This window comes from Mustela erminea, chromosome 1 (assembly GCF_009829155.1).
Source record: "Mustela erminea isolate mMusErm1 chromosome 1, mMusErm1.Pri, whole genome shotgun sequence".
Lineage (NCBI taxonomy): Eukaryota > Metazoa > Chordata > Mammalia > Carnivora > Mustelidae > Mustela > Mustela erminea.
In genome coordinates, this window is record NC_045614.1 from 71,675,661 (window position 1) to 71,697,537 (window position 21,877).

A 21,877-nucleotide genomic window follows, 5' to 3' on the forward strand; every position below is an offset into this window, starting at 1 on the left:
GGGGTCCACCAGCTGTTCTCAAGCTGGGCCGCACATCAGAATCACCTGGATAGTCATGCACGATCCAAATAAATCCAAACACCTGAGAGTAGGACTGGGCACTAGAATTTCCATGACTCCCCAGGGGACTCCATTGTGCAGCTGAGGTTGAAAGCCATTAGTCTCATCCTTTGCCCTTCGATGTGTGGACCTTGAAGGAACACAGGCATCTCTGAGAGCTTGTTAGGAATGCAGAATCTCGGGACCCACCCCAGATCTGCTAATGGGACTCTGCACTGGAACAAGATCCCTGGGTGATTCAAAGGCTCATTAAAGTCTAAGCCTCCCTGGACTAGCCTGTGGGTCATACAGAAGAAGAAAATAAGCCAAATGCCAGGAAGGCTTTGAACCTGATTAAAATCCAAAGTGCAAGTTGGAGGGGGAAATGAGGGGTAACTATTTACAACAATCACCCACGGATAACCTCATCTCCTGGCAAACGCAAAGGGCAGGGGTGATAGGTCTCTGTGTGTTTAAACTTCAATGAATTTGTGATTGTGGACGCTCAGGAAGTCGGGGATTCTGCCAGCCGTCCGATGTTTGCTTATCCGCCACAGTATCAGCCAGAGGACTAACATTATCTGGTGTCAACAATGCACACGCTGCGCTCTGGGTTGGGATTAGCAGAAAAATACCACCCTGCGTGAGATCTTGGAATCACTACCGGGAAATAATTCCCAAAGAGCTTTTCCTCACCCGGAATGAGCAGCTCTCCAACCCTGGGCAAACCTGAGGCCTGCAGATGGTGTGGGTCTGGGACTCCAGCAAGGCTGTGAGCTTAGCCCCTGTGACACAGTCGGGGGCAACTTCTGCCATGGCCCCAGACATAGGGCTGTGTTGGGAAGGAAAAGGGGTTATAACATCTAGAACCTGAAGAAATGATATAAACTAAATTCTGATCAGTATTTCCTATCTCTGATCATCCTCAATAAAAGGCGGCTAAAAAGTAGACTCGACACATTATAATTGAAAATATTCAAGAAGACAATACAAATATGAAGCCAGGGTTTTAAAAAAGAATAAAGGATACAAGATGGGATTGGGAGGGAGACAAACCATAAGTGACTCTTAATCTCACAAAACAAACTGAGGGTTGCTGGGGGGAGGTTGGTTGGGAGAAAGGGACATTGGGGAGGGTATGTGCTTTGGTGAGTGCTGTGAAGTGTGTAAACCTGGCGATTCACAGACTTTACCCCTGGGGATAAAAATACATGTTTATAAAAAACAAAAAATTAAAAAAAAAAAAAGCAATTCAGTCTGGTTCAATATCTAACAATATCTCAGAATAGCCATCCCTTTGGACTGGCCTTTGATAACCTAATCAAAGCTGCAGACCATCTCCCTGAAAAATGAGCGTAGACAAGAACTTGTAGGCACAATTGCACCTACAACCTATCCTATTTCCCTGGCCACAGTGATTGACTCAGGGATAGGCACATGGACCCACTCAGAACCAATAAGACTCAATGAAAATTAAAGGAAGGCCCTTTCCTCTTTCCTACTGATGTACAATAGGAAGGCTGTAGCCACAGGAACAAGAGGCTGGCAGTTACTATCTTGGGACAATAGGGAGGAGTCTCTGTGAGAATGAACTCAACACAAAGGAAGCAGAGCACAGAAAGGAAGAGAAACTTGGTTCTGAATACAGCATCTAAGCCCTGAAGCCCGGTCAGATCTATCTCTGGATGGTTTAGGAAATAAATCCTGTAAGCCCATGCTTAAACCAGTTTGAGCCCCATGCAGCAGAATGCACTCTGACAGATAATCTTCATTAATTCACAGGTTATTTTGATGGTTCTCCATATAACTTCCAATTAAACAAACAATGTCACTGCACAAATGCTATTTATGACCCAAGGTTGGCCTTAAGTTTCAGTAAATCTCTTTATTCCTACATTTAATCCTCAGCTTTTCCGAAACTCCTTTATAAATAAACCCCTTCCAACATAGGTTTCCTTCACTTCCATGTACAGTGATGTTTGTCACTGAACACAGAACTGCAAATCATGATATCATATCCTATCACAATAAATATATGAATCTTATTAAAGCAGCCTAGCTTAGGGTTCAACCTTTGGGAAACTGCTTAACAACACAAGTATTCTGAAATCAAACAATTCATTGCTATAATTGTGGTTAAATGCAACTTGAAGAAAGGTTATTCTTAGATCTTATGGATACATGTCATTTTTCAGTCTGCAGAATGTTGATTTCTAGCAAGCCAGAACAGAAAGAGACTTCTGCCAGCTCAATCCCAGGTTTGGGTGAATTCCCCACAGTCCTATAAAAAGGACTGTGCCACGCAGTAAGGATTTTGGTCTCTGCAAACGAGCAGACCCGGGATAAAATCCCAGATCCTCCACTCACTAGCTTGGGCCACCACGGAGTCTCCTTTTCTTGATCTGTAAAAATGAGTATATTAACATCCCTTCTTCAAAGCTACTAAGAGAATTAAAAGTTTCCAGCCTCCCCCTGCACAGGTCAGGTTCAACTATTTGCTATCCACAAAAATAAACTCCCAAGGGGACGCCTGGGTGGCTCAGTTGGTTGAGCAGCTGCCTTCGGCTCAGGTCATGATCCCGGCGTCCTGACTCATGATCGAGTCCCACATCAGGCTCCTTGCTTGGCAGCGAGCCTGCTTCTCCCTCTGCTTCTGTCTGCCTGTGCTCGTTCTCTCCCCTTCTCTCTCTCTGATAAATAAATAAAATCTTTAAAAAAAAATAAAATAAACTCCTAAGTACCAGGGTCCCTGCTTTCTTTTTTGAAAATTAATAAAGAGAAAGAATCAAACGTGTATCAGGCTTCTTCTGCACACACTGTAACTCAGAGAAACCGAAAGTTGAGCAGGAATTTCTGTTTATAGAAGAATTTTAGCTAATAAATGAAGAAGGGATGATGGAATTAGAATATTACTAGTTTGCAAGTCCTAACTAACTAACGGATGTGGGCATTGGGCATTAGTGACTGCTCACACCTGAAAAACAGCACCATATAGTATGGGTCTCTTGAAAGAAAAATCACCATCCATGAAGTGGTCTTGCCAAAAACATGGCACCGGAATCCAGTCAAGCCTCTATCACACCACCAAATTTCAAGAAATATAGGAGACCGGGGAATCTGTTATATGTCACACTGGGGAAGCAATAAACAAAATCTAGGCCATGAGAAGGTCTACAAGTGAACAACTTGGTCCTTCAACAAAGGAGTTCTAAGGAAGAGTAGAGAGGTTGAAGAGGAACCTACTGATTAGAAGACATATATCAACTAATTGAAACACATGGACCTTATTTGGATCTTGACTGAAATGAACCAACTCTAAAATAAATTGCAGGCAATAGAGAAATCTGAATGCTAAGTGTAGGTAATGAGGAATTGTTAACTTCAAGAGAAAACAATGGCATTGGGGTTATGTTTTTAAAAAGAAATCTCTAATATTAGATAAATTGTGAAATGTTTATGGGTAAAAAATTTACATTTCTGGGATTTGCCCCCCAAAAATACCTGGGGTGGGGGTGGGAAATATTGATATTAACTGTTGCTGAATACAGTCAACATGTGGTACATGTGGGTTCATAATGTGTTTTCTCCTGTTTCTGTATGTTTGAAATATCCTATAACTAAAAGTTGAAAAATCTCCCAAGCATTGGTGAGTAATACAGATTTTGTTGAAGATTTAGGTGCAGGGTGGAAAGTTGGATTGTGAGAGCAAAACTTATTCGGACGCTCCCACTAGATAACCCTGCTTCACTCAAGTCTTTTCCTCCCAGTTGCTTTGACTGCATCTGTCCTCCCTTTACGACCACCTCAAACCCACCTCCTCGCCTTCCTCTGTGGCTTAGGATACTCCACTCTAAAAATTAAAAACTGGAGAGGGAAACAAGCACAAATTCCCAAGAGAAAGAACAAATTGAGAGGAGACTGGTGAAAAAGACAGATGTCAGGGCGCCTGGGTGGCTATCTCAGTTAAGCCTCTGCCTTTGGCTCATGTCATGATCTCAAGGTCCCGGGACTAAGCCCACTTCTGCCCCTCCATCGGCCCCTCCCCCATGCTCATGTTTTCTCTCTCTAATAAATAAATTAAATCTTAAAAAAAAAAAAAAAAAGACAAGCATCAAACCTAGGGGGGAAGTGGGGGAGGAGGGCAAATCACAGTAAGGTTTGGATTCCTCAAGAAAAGTTTGAGGCAGCAATTAAAACAAGCAGGAGCGAGTTGGAGTAACAGTCTTGACAGCTAGAACTAAAGTAGAAATTGGGGGTGGGGTGGGAAACAGAAAAGAAACCATCTGAGACCCAAAAGATAAAATAAAATGTGTTTGATCCAAAAGAAGAGCACAAAAAATATTTTTCAATAAGTTGGGAAGATTCTGAATTTGGTAAGATGGGTGGGGGGAGGATTTTCAGGCTGTACCCCACCACTTAGAATGCTCAAGAGTGGAGGAAAATCACCCCAAACAATTCTGATCACAGCACCCCCCCATCCCTGTAGAGCACGCAGCAGAGGTCTGCTGATAGATTCAGGCCACCCTCCTGGATGTGTTCAGCAAAATCTGCACAGGGGCTAGTCTCATATTGGCCCCCTCATAGAACACTCTTGTGCACCCTGTGGGGAAACCTGGCCCGTGTTGCAACCAGTCCTTCATTCTGAAGCCCAGGACCTTGTCATATACTCCAATGCTCTATTCACTCTCCTCTATATTGAATCATAGGGTGATCAAATGGGAGGCTGGGGGAGGACGGGCATCTTCTAGAAGCCATCTTTAGTGGACACACAAACTCCCTGGGGAATCTTGCCAAAATGCAGATTTTGGATCACATGTCTCAAGTGGGACCTGAAAATCTGTATTTCTGCCTCAGTCTCCGAGGTGATGCTGGTACCACTGTTTCCAGACCATACTTTAAGAACGAGCAAGACTTTAGGCCTCACAGCCCGGTGCAGTAGCCACCAACCAAATCAAATGCAATTCAAAATTCACTTTCTTGGTCACACCAGCTATATTTCAATAGCCACCATATTGCACAGAGCAGAATAGAACGTTGTCATCATCAAAGAAAGCTCTATGGAGCAGCACCAATAGACCAATGACCTCCTCAGGAAGAAATCCTTTTTCTTCCTTGCTGGACACAGATCCCCAGTGCTTCTGTCTATGGGATTTATCTATCAGGCTGGATTCAGCTGATCTGACTCTCACATCCAGCTTATTTTCTGTCCTGGCTGCCCATAGCCAGTCTCCCCATTTTGAAGATGTAAAGGGGTCCAAGACACGACATATTTTCTAGTTCTAAATAGCCACCAGCATCAGATCAACATCTCACAACTTGGGACAATTTGGCAAAGGGCTCATGTACTACAGAAGGCAGCTGTTGAAGGCTCCACCCTTTCCCTGTCCGATTTGTGGTGCTTGAAAAACCCATAAGTAAGGATTTCTTGTTTTAAGGTCCTCTCTAGCCTTTCAGTGGGGTACACAAAATAAGAACAACCTCTGGTTTGCGCGTGACATGTGGCAATGTTCAGGCAAACAGCTCCTTGGATCCTAGCTTTATGTTCTTGTCTGTGGGGCAAGAAGATGAGGGGCTTTCCCTCTTTCTAAAAGACACATAGAAGACCATCTATCTTATATCAGAGTAACACATCATATGGCTCTTGTTCTTAAAATTATGGAATTCACATGTTGGGGGCACAAGTCACACAAATTCAGATGGCAAGCAATGTAGTTTTCTTGATCACTGTATAAATCATGATCATTTCTATGATAAGTTCTATAATGGTTGCTGGGATATGCCTTCCAGATCTCCCTTCAGGAAAGAAGAAAGCATTTTTCCAGCTGTTGGCAGTGCTGCTGGTAGATGGTCTCAGCTCTCTGCTCCTTTAGAGACTGGCCCAGCAGAAGGCAGCTGCCTCATCCAAGGTTATGCTCCCTTCCCCTGTGGCTGCATCCAATGCCCCATCAGTGCAGGTGTGTACAGGTCCAGCCCCCTTATCCCAACTCAGAATAAATCTAAAGGTCCATCCCAACTCCAGAGCTGCCTATGGAGTTGGCTGAGATCTCCAATGGGACTGCTTCTCCCCTTGTCCAGCCCTGCTTCCATCTCTTCCCCTCCACAGGAGTTGATCTCAAGGACAAACCATAAAAAACACCCAACCTGTGAAAGACCCCATTGTGCTATCTTCAGGCTATACCTGATTTCCAGGAGTCATCATAAATCCAAGGTATCAGGAGATGGTAGGGGAAATGGTGACCCATTTTTTCATTATCATCTACCTACGTGGCATCACTAAGATGCGTGATATCCCATCTGGTCCTCAGATGCCTTTTCATTCTAGTCCCTACAGAGTCAAGCCCCAAGCGTCTCTGCCAGTCTTTGGGAGCCAACTCTGTTAATGAGTGTCCTTCCATGCTCCTGGGACATAAAGGGGTCCACTCTTCTGCTCCCACACGATGCTGGGACCCGAGGGACTCTCTCTAAAGCCCCATCTTTATGTGTACACCACACAGTCATCTCTTTTCTGGGTCTTGCTAGTTCCTCAGGCTCAACCTCAGAAGTGGTACCAATCAGCTTTCAGATCCTTCAAACCTATTTAGAAGTTTCTGGATCCCTATGTTTGGCCTGAGAAAGGCCCTTCAATGGCAAATTTCAGATAGTTATCAAATTTTTTGATGTTCCTCTCCTTAAAAGTAAGATTTGTGGGACGCCTGGGTGGCTCAGTTGGTTAGGCGGCTGCCTTCGGCTCGGGTCGTGATCCCGGTGTCCGGGGATCGAGTCCCACATTGGGCTCCATGCTCGGCGGGGAGCCTGCTTCTCCCTCTGCCTCTGCCTGCCACTCTGTCTGTCTGTGTGCTCTCTCTCTGACAAATAAATTAAAAAAAAAAAAAAAAGTAAGATTTGTGTACCCTGTTCTTGAATGTGGGTGGGCTCTACGGTTGCCTTCAACAATCCATCACAGCAAAGGTAATATGATGACTACCAATTGATGGGCCCAGGCCTTACGAATTTAGCAGTTTCCTGCCTCTTGAAACACTCTTTCTGGAAGCTCTAGGCCACCAAGTAAAAAGTACAACCGCCTCAAGTCCCCCATACTGGAGAGGCCCCTATAGAGGTGCACCAGTCATCAGACCCAGCAAGCCCAGTCTGCCAGACACATCACCACGTGAATGAAGCAATCTGGAACCCTCCAGACCAGCCAGCTACTGGCTTAATACTGCTGAGTGACCCCCAGTTAATACCACATAGAACAAAAGAATTGCCCAGCAGAGCCTTGCCTGAATTCCTAGCCTACGTAGTTGAGATAGGATTAAATGGCTGTTGTTGTAAGCTGCTACCACCTTTCTCAGCAACATCACTGATTTATTTATGGCTTTCTAACTCTTTTCATACCCCCTTCAGCGAATCTGTGCTGGTGGAGGGGTGAGACAGTGCAGAGCAGGGAACTAGAATCTCTACTATGCATCATGTAGTCTCTCAGATTACTCAGGCCTCAACTCATCCCTCTCCCTGCCAAAGGTTTGGCTTTTGGATCTAAAAAGCCAGGAGTCTTACCTACTTTCTCACCTATTTTCTGCTGTGCCTTCCTTTCCCTGAAGGCAAGGGAAGATGAAGGGCCTTGTTGGCCACCCTGGCATAGTGGTAGGAGATCTGGGGGGAAAAAACAGAGAGAAACATGAGAAAACATTTAAATATTATACTGCCACCCCCAGAATTCTAATGACTTTGGAGATCAACATCCAAACCACTTGTGTTACAGACAAAGAAATGAAGACATAGCAGCAGCAGCAATGCCCACAATAGCCAAACTGTGGAAGGAGTCGCGATGTCCTTCAGCAGATGAGTGGATAAAGAAGATGTGGTCCCTATATATGATAGAATATTACTCAGCTTCAGAAAGGATGAATACCCAACCTTTGTATCAACATGGTTGGAATTGGAGGGTATTATGCTGAGTGAAGTAAGTCAAGCAGAGAAAGTCAATTATATCGTTTCACTTATTTGAGGAACATAAGGAATAGCACAGAGGACATTAGGAGAAGAAGGGAAAAATGAAGGAGGGGGAGATGAACCATGAGAGACTGTGGACTCCAGGAATCAAACCAAAGGTTTCAAAGGGGATGGGGGTGGGTATTAAAGAGGACATGTATTGCAACGAGCACTGGGTGTTATAAATAAACAATGAATCATGGAACACTACATCAAAAACTAATGAAGTACTGTATGGTGACTAACATAACATAATTTTTAAAAAAGAAATGAAAAGAAGACACAGGATAATGAGGTGATCATCTGGGTGGCAGGGTGAGAACTTCAGACCCAGGACGCTGACTTTCAGACTTATGGTCCTTTAGCAAGTCTTCCAAACTATAAGTGTACAGGTATACTTATTTGAAGCTGAATTATCCATCTTAAAAATATGGTTCACTGTCATTCAATGCTGATGGAAATGTGAACTGGTGTAACGACTTCAGACTGCCACTCCACAACTAAGCACACAACTAAAAGAAATGAGCACATGTCCAAAAAACACATACAGAAATGTTTGTAGCATGTTTATTCACAACAACCCAAAACTGGAAACAACCCAGATGTCCATCAATAGGAGAATGGATAACCAGACTTGTGTACTCATACAATGGAATACTACCCAGCAGTAAAAAAGAATAAACCACCAAGATTCCAGCAAGATCATGGAACCTCACGAGCATTGTGTTGAGCCAAACAAACAAGACACAAAAAAAGCACATATGGTATAATTCTCTTTATGTGAAGTTCAAAGACAAACAAAAGTACCCTGTGGGGTAAGGGCTCTCTGGACTGGGGAGATTGGCTAGGAAATGTCATGAGGGAACATTCTCCTGTGATGGAAATCTTCTGTCTCTTGGTGTAAACATATGTAAGAGTACATCAGGTTTAATTGTACTGTGTGTAACTTACACCTTAATTTTAAAAAACATGTATATGTACATGGCATATATATATACATATATATATACACACCCACACACAACCCTTACACTTACTATAAATATAAATATATACTATATATGTATGCATTTTATATATATTAATATATATGCACATCTGTATGTATTTTATAACTATCTGTTATACAGCACATGCATATTATCACTTCCAAATCTAATTCAAGAACTTATTCTTCTGGCTACTGTTCTTTTACCTCCTGGCATGGTTTTGATTTTCATTTTCTTCAACATCAGCTCCTTTTCCTTACTTTAGATTTTTTTTTTATTGCTATGATTATATTATTGGCAAAAATACATTTTAAGCTTTTGATATTTTCTAAATGGCTGACGTACAAGGGGTCCTATAGTTCTACTTTCAGAAACACCAGGGAACAAGACCCTTCTGTCTGAACACACTACACAAACCTCCTCCTTCAAAGATCTTACTGCCTCCCTGGATCCACCAGAAGCGGGTAAGATCCTCTTGGCTCCCAGACCTCCATGCTTTCATACATGCTGCTCCCTATGCCTGGAAAATCCTTCCTTCTGTATCTGTCTGACTTCTATACATGCTTCAAAACCCAACCGTCCTTGGTATCTGCTCCTTAATCTTCATCTGCATTTCATGGCCTCTGTGTCAGCTTTCTTCCCACTGGATTCTAATTGTCTATTTCAGCTCTGTGAATTTTTTCAGCTCCTGTCCAGGGACACATCCTCGTGGGCTTTACAGCCCCTTCCTGGCACGGTGCCCAGCATACACTGGGGGTGCAATTTGTCTGGAGGTGACTCCGAGGTGGATGGATAAATCCCCAGGTTCTGCTGGAGCACAGCTGTTTTGGTTTTCATAAATAAAAAATCTCTAACATTGCAAAAATTCATCTGGAGATTGGGGAAATGAAATGTTCATAAAAATAAAAGTGCTGTGAATGCAACTGTGTAAATGGGAAGCCTCTCCTTTCTATGGAGACTAATTGCCCCCAATAGGCTAACAGCAAATAATGAGTAATGAAGGATGCCAGAATTATTTATAAAGCTTTGGCTCCTGTGGCTTTGATAAATTTATTATGAAATGCCCTACAGAACCTCAACCCCAGGGGGAGCCCACTGTTTCCATCATCACAACTTGAGATGTGTTTAAGGTTCTGCCTCTGGTTGGGTTTCAGAAACATCAAATGCCAGAATGTGTGTGTGTGTGTGTGTGTGTGTGTGTGTGTGTGTGTGTAGATAGAAGTCACAAAAGCTTTGAAAAACTAGAAAACTTTTAGGACATATATCTTATCAGGGATGGCAGGCCTTTGATACCTCTGTTCCAAACCCCCACTTGTTTTCTTCCCTATAACTCCTGGGTAGGAAGACAGAGGAAGACCTGCTTTTGTGAATTTATTTATTTTTTAAGATTTTTTAAAAAAATTATTTGAGGAGGAGCAGAGCAGGGCAGAAGGAAAGAAGAGAGAACCCCAAGCACATGCCACAGTGAGTGTGGAGCCCAGCATAGGACTTGATTCCATAACCCGAGACCGTGACCTGAGCCAAAATCAAAAGTCAGCAGCTTAACTGACTGAGCCATCAAGGTGTCCCTGATTTTGTGAGTTTAAATACAGGCTTCCAAACTAGAAATCAGGTGGACCTGAGTGATTCCTGGAGATAAACAGTTAAAATATCTGAGTAAAAACCTCGGTTCTACCCAAGATTTGTGACTCCAGAGCTCTCTCCAACGTGTCTGCCCTCCGCCATCTTACCACTGCCTCCAGCCTTCTGGGGCTTTCCCACAATGTAATAAGTATTTTTAGTAAAAATGTTGAAGGAAGAGGATGAAGGAGGTTGGGTGGAGCCAATCGTCCCTCTCTAGCTCTGGCTCTGGCCCTCTCTAGAAAGCTCTGGGCAGACAGATTTGTTCACAGGACCTGAAAGTAACATCTCTCCATACATTCATGGAAAACAGCATCTTGCTACTTTGTGATTCTATTCCTCTCTAAAAAAGTGGAACTTGGCTCTACGAACCTTGAAGCTTTACTATCTGGACAGGAGGCAAAAAGGAAAGGAAGCCTGAGCAGTAGCAGGATTGTGATACCTCTTCAGTGGGATGTGAAGACAGGGCTCCTCTGGCCTCAGGTTCAGAGATGCCAACCAAAGAGGCAGGGAAATCTGAATGAGTCTTCCCATACAGAGATGTACCAAGAAAGTGGGAACCCTCAACTGTATCACAGATGTGAAAACAAGGTCAGAGTGTGTGAGAAAATAGGATTTGAGGGGTAATTCTCTGCAGGAAACTGTGCTGGGACCTTGAGGGGTTGGATGGATTGGTGCCTCCATTGCTTCCAGTCTGTCGAAAGTGGGCTTCCATGGGAACATCTGGAGGCCTTCTTCTGGGTTCTCTGCCATGGGGGTAACATGGCCTAGGGTTGTACTCCTGCCCAGGCAATCAAGGCCATGTGTACCAGATTTGTACCAGATGTGAGCCATGTTAAGTCTTGCTCAAGTGTTCAGCTGGGTGGACTAAGCCCTCCCAGGATGAGAGCTGTGAAAAGGGGCAGACTGATGGTGGCACTTGGAATCAACTTGGCTATCCTAGCTCCATGCACTACACCTTGGTGGAGTCTCAAACAGCAGCTTGCATGTGGGAGAGAGGAGGGTAAGAGAAGAACAGAAGTCACTTCTCCTTCCCAGTGGGAGATAGCTGCCAACCTCAGGTCTCAGCATGGAGAGAAGTCTTACCTTTAAGTGATGTGTTAGTCATCTCTTCGTAGTCTGTATTTTTTGGTGTTTTGACATTTGGGGGCTTTGCTGACCCTGGAGGGACAGCCAGGGCTAGCCAATTCTTAGAGATAGTTAAAAAAAAAAAGTTTATCTTTGTGTACAGTGTAAGAGAATGGTCGAGTTTCATTCTTCTTCATATAGCTGCCCAGATTTCCTAGCACAATTTATTGAAGAGACTGTCTTTTTTCCACTGTATATTTTTTCCTGCTCTGTCAAAGATTATTTGTCAAAGATTATTATAGAGTTGAGGGTCCATATCTGGGCTCTCTACTCTGTTCCACTGGTCTATGTGTCTGTTTTTATGCCAGTACCATGCTGTCTTGGTGATCACAGCTTTGTAGTAAAGCTTGAAATCAGGTAACGTGATGCCACCTGTTTTATTTTTGTTTTTCAACATTTCCTTAGCGATTCGGGGTCTCTTCTGATTCCATACAAATTTTTGGATTATTTGCTCCAGCTCTTTGAAGAATACCGGTGGAATTTTGATCGGAATGGCATTAAAAGTATAGATTGCTCCAGGCAGTATAGACATTTTAACAATGTTTATTCTTCCGATCCAAGAGCATGGAATGGTCTTCCATCTTTTTCTGTCTTCTTCAATTTCTTTCATGAGTGTTCTGTAGTTCCTCAAGTACAGATCCTTTACCTCTTTGGTTAGGTTTATTCCCAGGTAATCTTATGGTTCTTGGTGCTATAGTAAATGTAATCAATTCTTTAATTTCCCTTTATGTCTTTTCATTGTTAGTGTATAAGAAAGCCACTGATTTCTGTACATTGACTTTGTATCCTGCCATGTTACTGAATTGCTGTATGAGTTCTAGTAGTTTGGGGGTGGAGTCTTTTGGGTTTTCCATATAAAGAATCATGCCATCTGTGAAGAGTTTGACTTCTTCATTGCCAATTTGAATACCTTTTATTTCTCTTTGTTTTCTGATTGCTGTTGCTAGGACTTCTAATACTATGTTGAATAAGAGTGGTGAGAGTGGGCATCCTTGTCGTGTTCCTGATCTCAACAGGAAGGCTGCAAGCTTTTTCCCATTGAGGATGATATTTGCTGTGGGTCTTTCAGGAATCCATCAGAATCCTAGAGGAGAACATATGCAGCAATCTCTTCGATATCAGTCACAGCAACTTCTTTCAAGATATGTCTTCAAAGGCAAAGGAAACAAAAGCAAAAATAAACTTTTGGGACTTCATCAAAATCAAAAGCTTCTGCACAGCAAAGGAAACAGTCAAAAAAACAAACAGGCAACCCACGGAATGGGAGAAGATATTTGCAAATGACAGTACAGACAAAAGGTTGATATCCAGGATCTATAATGAACTCCTCAAACTCAACACACACAAAATAGACAATCATATCAAAAAATGGGCAGAAGATATGAACAGAGACTTCTCCAATGAAGACATACAAATGGCTATCAGACACATGAAAAAAATGTTCATCATCACTAGCCATCAGGGAGATTCAAACTAAAACCACATTGAGATATCACCTTACACCAGTTAGAATGGCCAAAATTAGCAAGACAGGAAACAACATGTGTTGGAGAAAGGGGAACCCTCTTACACTGTTGGTGGGAATGCAAGTTGGTGCAGCCTCTTTGGAGAACAGTGTGGCGATTCCTCAAGAAATTAAAAATAGAACTTCCCTATGACCCTGCAATTGCACTCCTGGGTATTTACCCCAAAGATACAAATGTAGTGAAAAGAAGGGCCATCTGTACCCCAATGTTTATAACAGCAATGGCCACGGTCGCCAAACTGTGGAAAGAACCAAGATGCCCTTCAATGGACGAATGGATAAGGAAGATGTGGTCCACATACACTATGGAGTATTATGCCTCCATCAGAAAGGATGAATACCCAACTTTTGTAGCAACATGGATGGGACTGGAAGAGATTATGCTGAGTGAAATAAGTCAAGCAGAGAGAGTCAATTATCATATGGTTTCACTTATTTGTGGAGCATAACAAATAGCATGGAGAACATGGGGAGTTAGAGAGGAGAAGGGAGTTGAGGGAAATTGGAAGGGGAAGTGAACCATGAGAGACTATGGACTCTAAAAAAATAATCTGAGGGGTTTGGAGTAGCGGGGGGGTGGGAGTTTGGGGTACCAGGTGATGGGTATTATAGAGGGCACGGATTGCATGGAGCACTGGGTGTGGTGAAAAAATAATGAATACTGTTATGCTGAAAATAAATAAAAAATAAATTTAAAAATTTTTTTTAAACATTTAAATTTTTTTTTTAAAAGTCTTGACTTTGAAAGAATACCTTTCCTATGCAAACCCACCAATCCAGAGCCCATACCCCAACAACAACCTCCTCAGTCAGACTCTCACAATGGACCACTATCCACCAAGCTAATCACCCCAGGGCCAAGTGCCAGGCAACTAGGGACAGCGCTTGTGCCCCAGAGCCTGCTTAAATTATCCAAACCAGCCAATTCTAAACCTGCTTACCCAGCCTCACAGAAAATACAGTAAAGGCTCTTGCTCATGCTTCTCCTCACTCCCTCAGCCTGAACCCTGTGCTTCTACATGTGGCTCCCTGCGGCATGGTGTGTCCCCTTTACTTGGGATCTGTGAGCATCACAACTATCTTTTCAATGACAGCCTCTCAATCTGTTGGCCTCACCACGTCTGAATGATAACAAAACCTACATGTTAGAACAAGTGAAGACTGAGGATTTGATTAATATCCTTGACTGGATACATCCTCATTATTAATGAAAAGTGACTGAAAGACCATCTAGGACATAGGACTCAGTAGGAAATAAGTTGTCCTCATGTTCAGAGGCTGGGGAAAGTCACTCTCTTGAAAAATTGTAAAAGGACCATCTGAGACAAAAAATTAAGTTACATTTTGATTATGACATGAGTTGTATTTACTCAGACAAGTTTCAGCTATATTTAATTCATTATTATTGTTCACAGCCAGGAATGTTACTGCACCATGAGGGAGAAAAGGGATTCCACAGATTAGAGCCCTCTGTGGGCTCTGAATAAGGGACCCTGCATCTGTCTTCATACCCATCACACTCTCACTGTTCTGTGCTCACTTGAATGTGCAGGTATTGATAGAAGAGGAATATGAGGGTTGGGTCTGAGGAAAGAGGTCAACCTATTCAACCTGCGTATTTTGAGAAAAATAAAAGCAATCAAAGTCAAGGGCAGACATTAATTCTTGCTTGGTATTCTCACTAGGGGTATGAGGAAGGGCCCCAAGGAGATGGAAACCCTGATGGATGGAGAGGCACCCCAATGAGGGCTGTGACCATCTCCTGTCTTCCCCTTGAAATCACCTGAGAAATGTGAAACTAGGGAAAACTTGCCAGGTGTCGACTAGAGATCAGAAATGTGGAGCAGCATCCACAATAAACATGCAGAGGAAGCCAAACTGAACAAGGCCACCCGGTGGGCCTTACTGCTCAGAAAGTATTGGTCTCATGAGAAGAACATCCAGAAGACCTGGGGCTGTATGAGCTCCTCACCTTCCGCCACCGGAAACAGGACTAGAAACAGAACAGACTATGAGCTGATGGAGGTTCCTGAGGTCCCTTTGATGGTTCTCAAATGTTAGAAGCACAAGAATGAATAAAATCCTGCCTCCCAGGTTCCATGCCAAGTGATGCTGATTCAGCCAGTCTGGGAGGAGGCCCAGGATTGAGCATTTATCAAGCACATTAAGGAACACTCTCAGCTTGGATGACAGGCTTGTTACTCACATGTAGACCATCCCTGCAAAACCCCTGATTTCACTCCACACAAACCCTCATGCCTAATTCAACATGGCCTCCTATCCTTCCCCTCTGTCACTACACAGACACACATACACCCCAGGAAGAAAACTCCATAAGACCGTGATGGGCAGTGAAGATTTACTTAGGATATCACAGGAAGGTTGAGAGGGAGGTGATCCTGTACGACATACACCATTTCACTACGGACTTCCCCTTTGGACATCACCTGCCCAGTCTTTCCTCTTGGGTACCAGCCACACTCAGTCTCTTCCTCCTGATCTTTCCCCAACTGCTCTACATTCCTGGCTCTCCTTCAACGTGCTCCAATTCTTTGCCAAACATAAACTCACACACACCAACTTCGAGTACTCATACTAAGGAAACAAAATGTCCTTCAGCTACTAGGATCCATAGCCCACCATTTAGAAGGAAGCCTTTTTTCCAGTAGCCACAGCAAGGATGAGGTTCACCTCTGATGAGGACACCACCAGACAAAACTGACAGCCAATGCCAGGAGACCCAAAGTCACCATGAGTGCTTGGGTTTGAGATGCCAGTGGGCCATGGGAAAATGTATGTCAAAACCACAAGGAGATCCCGCACCACGTCCACTAGGGCAACTGGATTCAAAGTCAGTTAAGAACTAGTGTTGAGCAAGCTGTGGGGAATTTGGAACCCTCATACAACTACTTTGAAAAACAGTCTAGTAGTTCCTCAAAAAGCTAAGTACAGACCTAATATGACCCAGGAATTCCACCTCTAAGTATGTGCCCAAGAGTAAGAAAACAGATTCATGAAAAATCTTGTACATGAGGGTTCGTAGTAGCATCATTATCTTAGCCAAGAGGTGAAAACAACCCCAACATCCATCAGCTGCTGAAGGGATAAACCATATGTGCCCTAACCACACACACTGGATGGAATGCAATGGAGCATCACTGAGCAAATCGAAGGAGCGAGCAGTGGTTCAGGCTACCACACAGATGATCCTCGAACACAGGCTAAGTGAAAGAAGCTAGACACAAAAAGCCTCATATTGTATGATTCCATTTATATGGAATGTCTAGGAGAGGCAAATCTATAGAGACAGAAAGCAGAATAAGTGGTGGCCTCAGGCCGGGAGAACTTGGGGGGGAAATGGAGGATGATTCATGATGGGTATGGGGCTTCTTTCTGGTGTGATGAAAATGTCCTGAAGTGGATTGTGTTGATAGCTACACAACTCTGTGCCTCTACAGAAGCCACTGAGTTGTGTATTTTAAGTAAATGAATTGTATGGCCCATAAATGATAGTTCAATTAAGCTATGTGGGGGGGGGTTGTTTTTCTTTTGTTTTGTTTTGTTTTGTTTTTTTAATAGAGAGAAAGAGAGAGAGAAGGCCAGTGGGGTACTTCAGTCTTCAAGCCACGCAGGCCTGTGTTGGATATCTCCCACTTCCCAGCCATGTGACTTTGGGTAAGTTATAGTTCACATCTTAAAGCCTCTGTTTCCTTCTGTCTAAAACAGGGACATATATGCATACTGACAGTCTTATTGTGAGGATAGAATGAGATCGTGTGTGCAAACTGCTCAACACGCTGTTGGAACACAGGCTAGCATACACTCAGCGAGTGGATGCTAATAGTACCCTTAAGAATGGTAATAAATGATGTGCCTTGCAAAGCCTCTGAGGTCTTGGTGCTCATTTTGTTCATTTAGCAACTACATACCCAGAGCTACCCTGAGTCAGAGAATGTTCAAAGCACTGGGGAGTAGGTCAGAAGAAAAATCTGGCATGCGTAAAGCTCACATTCCAGTCGGGGGAGAAATAAGACAGACAGACAGACATGACAATACTGGATAGGGACAAATGGGCCTCCAGGCCTCCCCTTCAGAGCAGCTCACTATTAGGTTTGTTTGTTTGTTTGTTTGTTTGTTTTGAGAGAGAGAGAGAGAGAGAGAGTGTGTGTGTGTGTGTGTGTGTGTGAGCAAAGGGTGGTAGAGAGAGGGAGAGAGAGAGTGAGAGGAAGGGCTGTAGGGAGAGGGAGAGAGAGAATCCCAAGCTGGCTCCATGCCCATTGAAGGGGTTGGAACCAGTGACCCTGAGATCATGACCTGAGCAGAAATCAAGAGTCCAACACTCAGCAGACTGAACTGCCCAGGTGCTCCATCACTTTTATGTTTTGATTATTGGCCTTTAAATGAGGTTTTATTGGAATGTACAATCCTCAAGGCTAAAGAAGCTACAATCTTCATGTGGGCAAAACTTTGGCCCACTTCATTCCCAAGACCCTCGGAGCATCTCGAGGCAAACATGGCATCTCGGGCATAGATAGTCTTTCCAAATTTTATCCCAATGCCATGGCTTGAAACAGGCCCTCTTTCCAAGCTGTACAGAATTCAATTTCTCATCATTTCTCGTGAAAGCTAGACTTCCAAGCAAATGTAATTCTAAGCAGTCATCAAGATTCATGCTGCTAATAGGGCCTCCTGTCTCTCTGATTCAGTTTGGAGCTTTCAAAAACGGCTTGATTAAATTTGGCTCTTCTGAAAATGTCAGAGGCTTTGATTCAGGAAGTGTGAAGTCTCAGCACGTTTGCCAAGTGTAGGACGCTCTCTCTATCACACATTCACTCTCCTTGGTGACTAAGGCCTGTGTCTTACACAAATGGTACATTTTTAGTCTGATGGCTGAGGAAGAGCACAGGCCAGAATTAAACCCTCACTCCCCTCACGGGTTCGCTGTGCCATGAAGGTAAGTAACATCATGCACAGGGCCCCTCAGTCTCCTGGACGTGTCTCCAGGCTGGTTCCTCAGCAATGCTCAGGTAGGGGGACAAGAGGACTTTGCACAGTATCTGCCAGAAGGTGTGTTTGGCTGCCATAAAGCACTTTTCAGTCCTCAAAAGTCTGGGCAACTTCCTCCGTCTTCTTTCCTTGGTCCAGAGCACACAGCAGAGAGACAAGCTCTCCTCTCTCATGTGTTGCACCTGACATCAACTGACAGGACAGACACAATGACAGTCCCCTCTGGGAAGCAGCACCAGGAATCAATTGTTGTATTTTCTGACAGATGCCAGGGAGAGGAGGAGGGGAATGCACCAGGTACACCTGTCCTTTAATATCCTGGCAGCTGTGACAATGACCATCTCTGTGGCCACGTGAACAAAGAAGAGGATTGGGACGGGAGTAATGACAAGACTGTGGAGACGTTTACATGAGACCCTCCGGGTGTCTCTGGAGAACACCTGGAAATATCAACTGCCTTTCCTCATGGGTCTGGCTTCTTTCTCAGCTCCAACAGCTACCACCTCTCCCAGGGACAGGAGGGGAGAATAAAGTCAAAGCCATGGCTAGGCTTTTAAATGTCAAAAGTCAGCTCTGAGTTAGGAACTGAAGGACTCAGAGCATAGTGCACAGATCCTCTAGAAGCTTGGAAGGCCTGTGACAGGTCAGAGCCAGTTTTCCAAGCTCCAGAGGAGAGGAAGTTCCCAGGATGGCAGAAGAGAGAGCATCTGGGAAGTGAGTGATGAAGGCAGCAAGGGATGCAGTCACTGGGGGTTTTCCTGGAAAAGGCCCTGCTCTTCCACCCACCACCAGAACCTGCAGGGGGAGGAAGAATAGGACAGAGAACTCAGGCAGAGGTGAGGGTCCTAGTAGACAGGGTCCCACACTTAGGGTTACCAGATAAAATGCAATACTGGGACGTATTTATAGTAAAAAAAACAAAACCAAAAAAACCCACCTCTTGTGGTTTATCTGAAATTCAAGTTGAACCAGGAGGCCTGCATTTTTATGTACTAAATCTGGCAGCCCTACTTTTTCCTCACCCCCCCGGGGGGAAAGCCCCCTCACTGTAAGTATGATGAGAAAGACCAAGGCAAGGACTAGCCACAAGACACGGTGGGGGTGAGGGGATTGGGACAGCCTTGGGAACATCGCCGCCTCATGGCCAGTTGCAGAAGGAAAACATTGGCTCTGCACCGAGAAAGGTCCAGAGCCAGCCTCTGGGTAAGGTTCCAGAAGTCAAATGAGGAGGACACAGCCGCCACCTGCAGGAAGCCTTCTCCTCAGACAGCACCAGTGTGGCTTGATAGCGTCACCCAGACCAGCTTTTACACACACACACACACACACACACACACACACACACACAGTGTGTCCCTCTGTGCCAAAACAATAAAAGCCCATGCTCTACAGAGCACTTGCTATGTACTAGGGACTGTTTGCGTAACTTATGCTTAATATTTTCTAAATGCACTATTCTTTATCCACTCCTCCAATCCTTGCAACAATCTTACAAAGTAGGTAGTTTTGTCCCCATTTTCCTGTGAGGAAGCAGAGACAAAGAAGTTAGGTGAGCATCCCAGAGTCATCTGGCTGGCAAGGGACAACACAGGTGTAAGGCCAGCTATTTGGGTCCAGAGGCCACACTCTTAACCTCCTCTCAATGGCCTCTACAGTTGTATCACTTGGATTTGGGTGTGACAGCAAGTTACAGAGAATCCCAATTAGCAGTGACTGTGACACAAGTCCAGAGGCAGACAGGCCAAGACTGGGAACAGCTCCATAAACCTCCTCCCAGACTTCCCTCTGCCTTCACTAGGTGACTTTCAAACTTGTGGCCCAAAATGGCTGCCAGTGCCCCAGTGATCACATCTGTGTTCCAAGCAGGAGGAAGGAGGGTAAATGGTGGGCTCCCTCCTCCACCCCCACCATTGAAACTCTTCCAGGAAGTCACACATACACTTCTTACTTACGTGGCCTCATCTTGGTGTAAGAGAGGCTAGAGCAAGTAATCTTTTGACTGGTTGACAACATGTCCAGCTACAACCAGGAATAAAGAAGAAAATGACTACTGAGCAGTCCCTGTTACACTATCTCTGAATTGTTAAAGTCCCCAGAACCTTGGACCTCTGCTAGACTTCCCTTTCCCTCAGTCCCTCCCCTCAGCTCCACGGTGGATGGAGCCCACAACACAGTGTGATTGGCTTCTCCAGGAGTCTTTGAGGAGCTCATGAGGCTTGAAGCTGAGGTAAAGAAACATTCCCAGGGATTGTCCCCATCCCCTGTACCCCCCCCCCTTTAAAGCAACCACCATTTTGATGCTTATTGCCACGGGTTAGTTTTGCATCTTCTAGAACTTCATATAAACCAGAATCACAGAGCGTGAATCTCTTGTGTCTGGGCTCTTTCACTCAGCCTTGTGTCTGAGATTCATTCCCGTGGTGTTTCTCAGTGGTGTGTGGAGCTCCTTATGTGATGATGTCCCAATTTGTTTATCCGTGCGCCTGTTGAGGGACTCCCGGTCTGTCTCCAGTTTTAAGATACTATAAATTAGCTCATGTGAGCATTCTTGCCCAAGGCTTTTTGTGGACATTTCTCTTCATTGTTCTCGGTTAAATAACTAGGATTAGAACTACAGGACAGGGGTCCCGGGGTAGCTCAGTAGGTTAAGTGTCTGCCCTTGGCTTGGTCATGATCCCAGGGTCATGGGTTTGAGCCCCACACAGGGCTCCCTGCTCAGTGGAGAGCCTGCTTCTCCCTCTCCTTCTGCCTGCTGCTCTGCCTACTTGTGCTCTCTGTCAAATAAATAAATAAATATTTTTTAAAAATAGTACAGGACAGATAGGCCTGGGTCATAGGATAGATGGGCATTTAACTTTTTACATAATTGCCAAGCAATTTTCCAAAGTGGTCCAGCATGTTACACACTCCCCCTATCCCCAGAGAGTGTGTGAGTGTTCCAGTTGCTCCACATAGAGAGTTCTAGGGAGAAGCCCCAGGAGTGACACGTTGTCCTCACTGGACTTCAGAGGCCTGGCAAGACCCCAGGTGAAGCTCCAGCCTGGGAAGCCATGGTAGGGGTTCTTCTGCCCGATGGCCACAGGAAGGCTTGGCCTGAGGAAGACTAGAGCAGGAGGCCACTGCCTCAGACCCTGTAATGTGAGGGCGACATGGGCGAAGACACTCCTGGGACCTTGCAGGTGGCAAGCCCCTCACAGAGGGTCTCCACCCATCCTTCATGTCAGCCCTGTCCTGTCAGGAATGCAGGGATACAGCGGGATAGATGAAGGGGTAAGAGATGAGTTTTAAATACTCAGGATGGGTACCAAAGGAGTAATGGCCCCAGAAAAAAGCCAGCAATGCCTCTATCACAAACCCTCCACATACTCTGAAAAGTCCAGATGCCAGGAGCCCTCTGACCTGAAGTACAAGGAATGTGTAGGTGGTGGAAGCTGTTTCTTCTAGATGCAAAAGACTCCATTGTCTTGTGGAAGACTCTCCCAACGGAGTCTTAGGTCCACAATTCAGGAACTCCAGAAAATCAACAAGGATTCTGGGTGACTTGATCAAGAAACATCTGTGTGTGTTTGTGTGTATGTGTTTGTGTGTGTGTTTCTTC

General features: G+C 44.5%; 1 protein-coding gene across 1 annotated transcript in view; it reads right to left on the minus strand.

Moving 5' to 3' along the window:
• Positions 1–11,823, minus strand: part of LYZL4 (lysozyme like 4) — a 48,582-nt gene extending 36,759 nt beyond the window's left edge. Inside the window, exons 1-2 of the mRNA XM_032314932.1 lie at positions 11,706–11,823; positions 7,588–7,671 (exon numbers count right to left, since the gene is read on the minus strand). Of these exons, the coding sequence (XP_032170823.1) occupies positions 7,588–7,671; positions 11,706–11,727 (106 nt within the window). The 5' untranslated portion in view covers positions 11,728–11,823. The remainder of the gene's footprint in view (positions 1–7,587; positions 7,672–11,705) is intronic.
• Between the last annotated feature and the right edge of the window lie 10,054 nt (positions 11,824–21,877).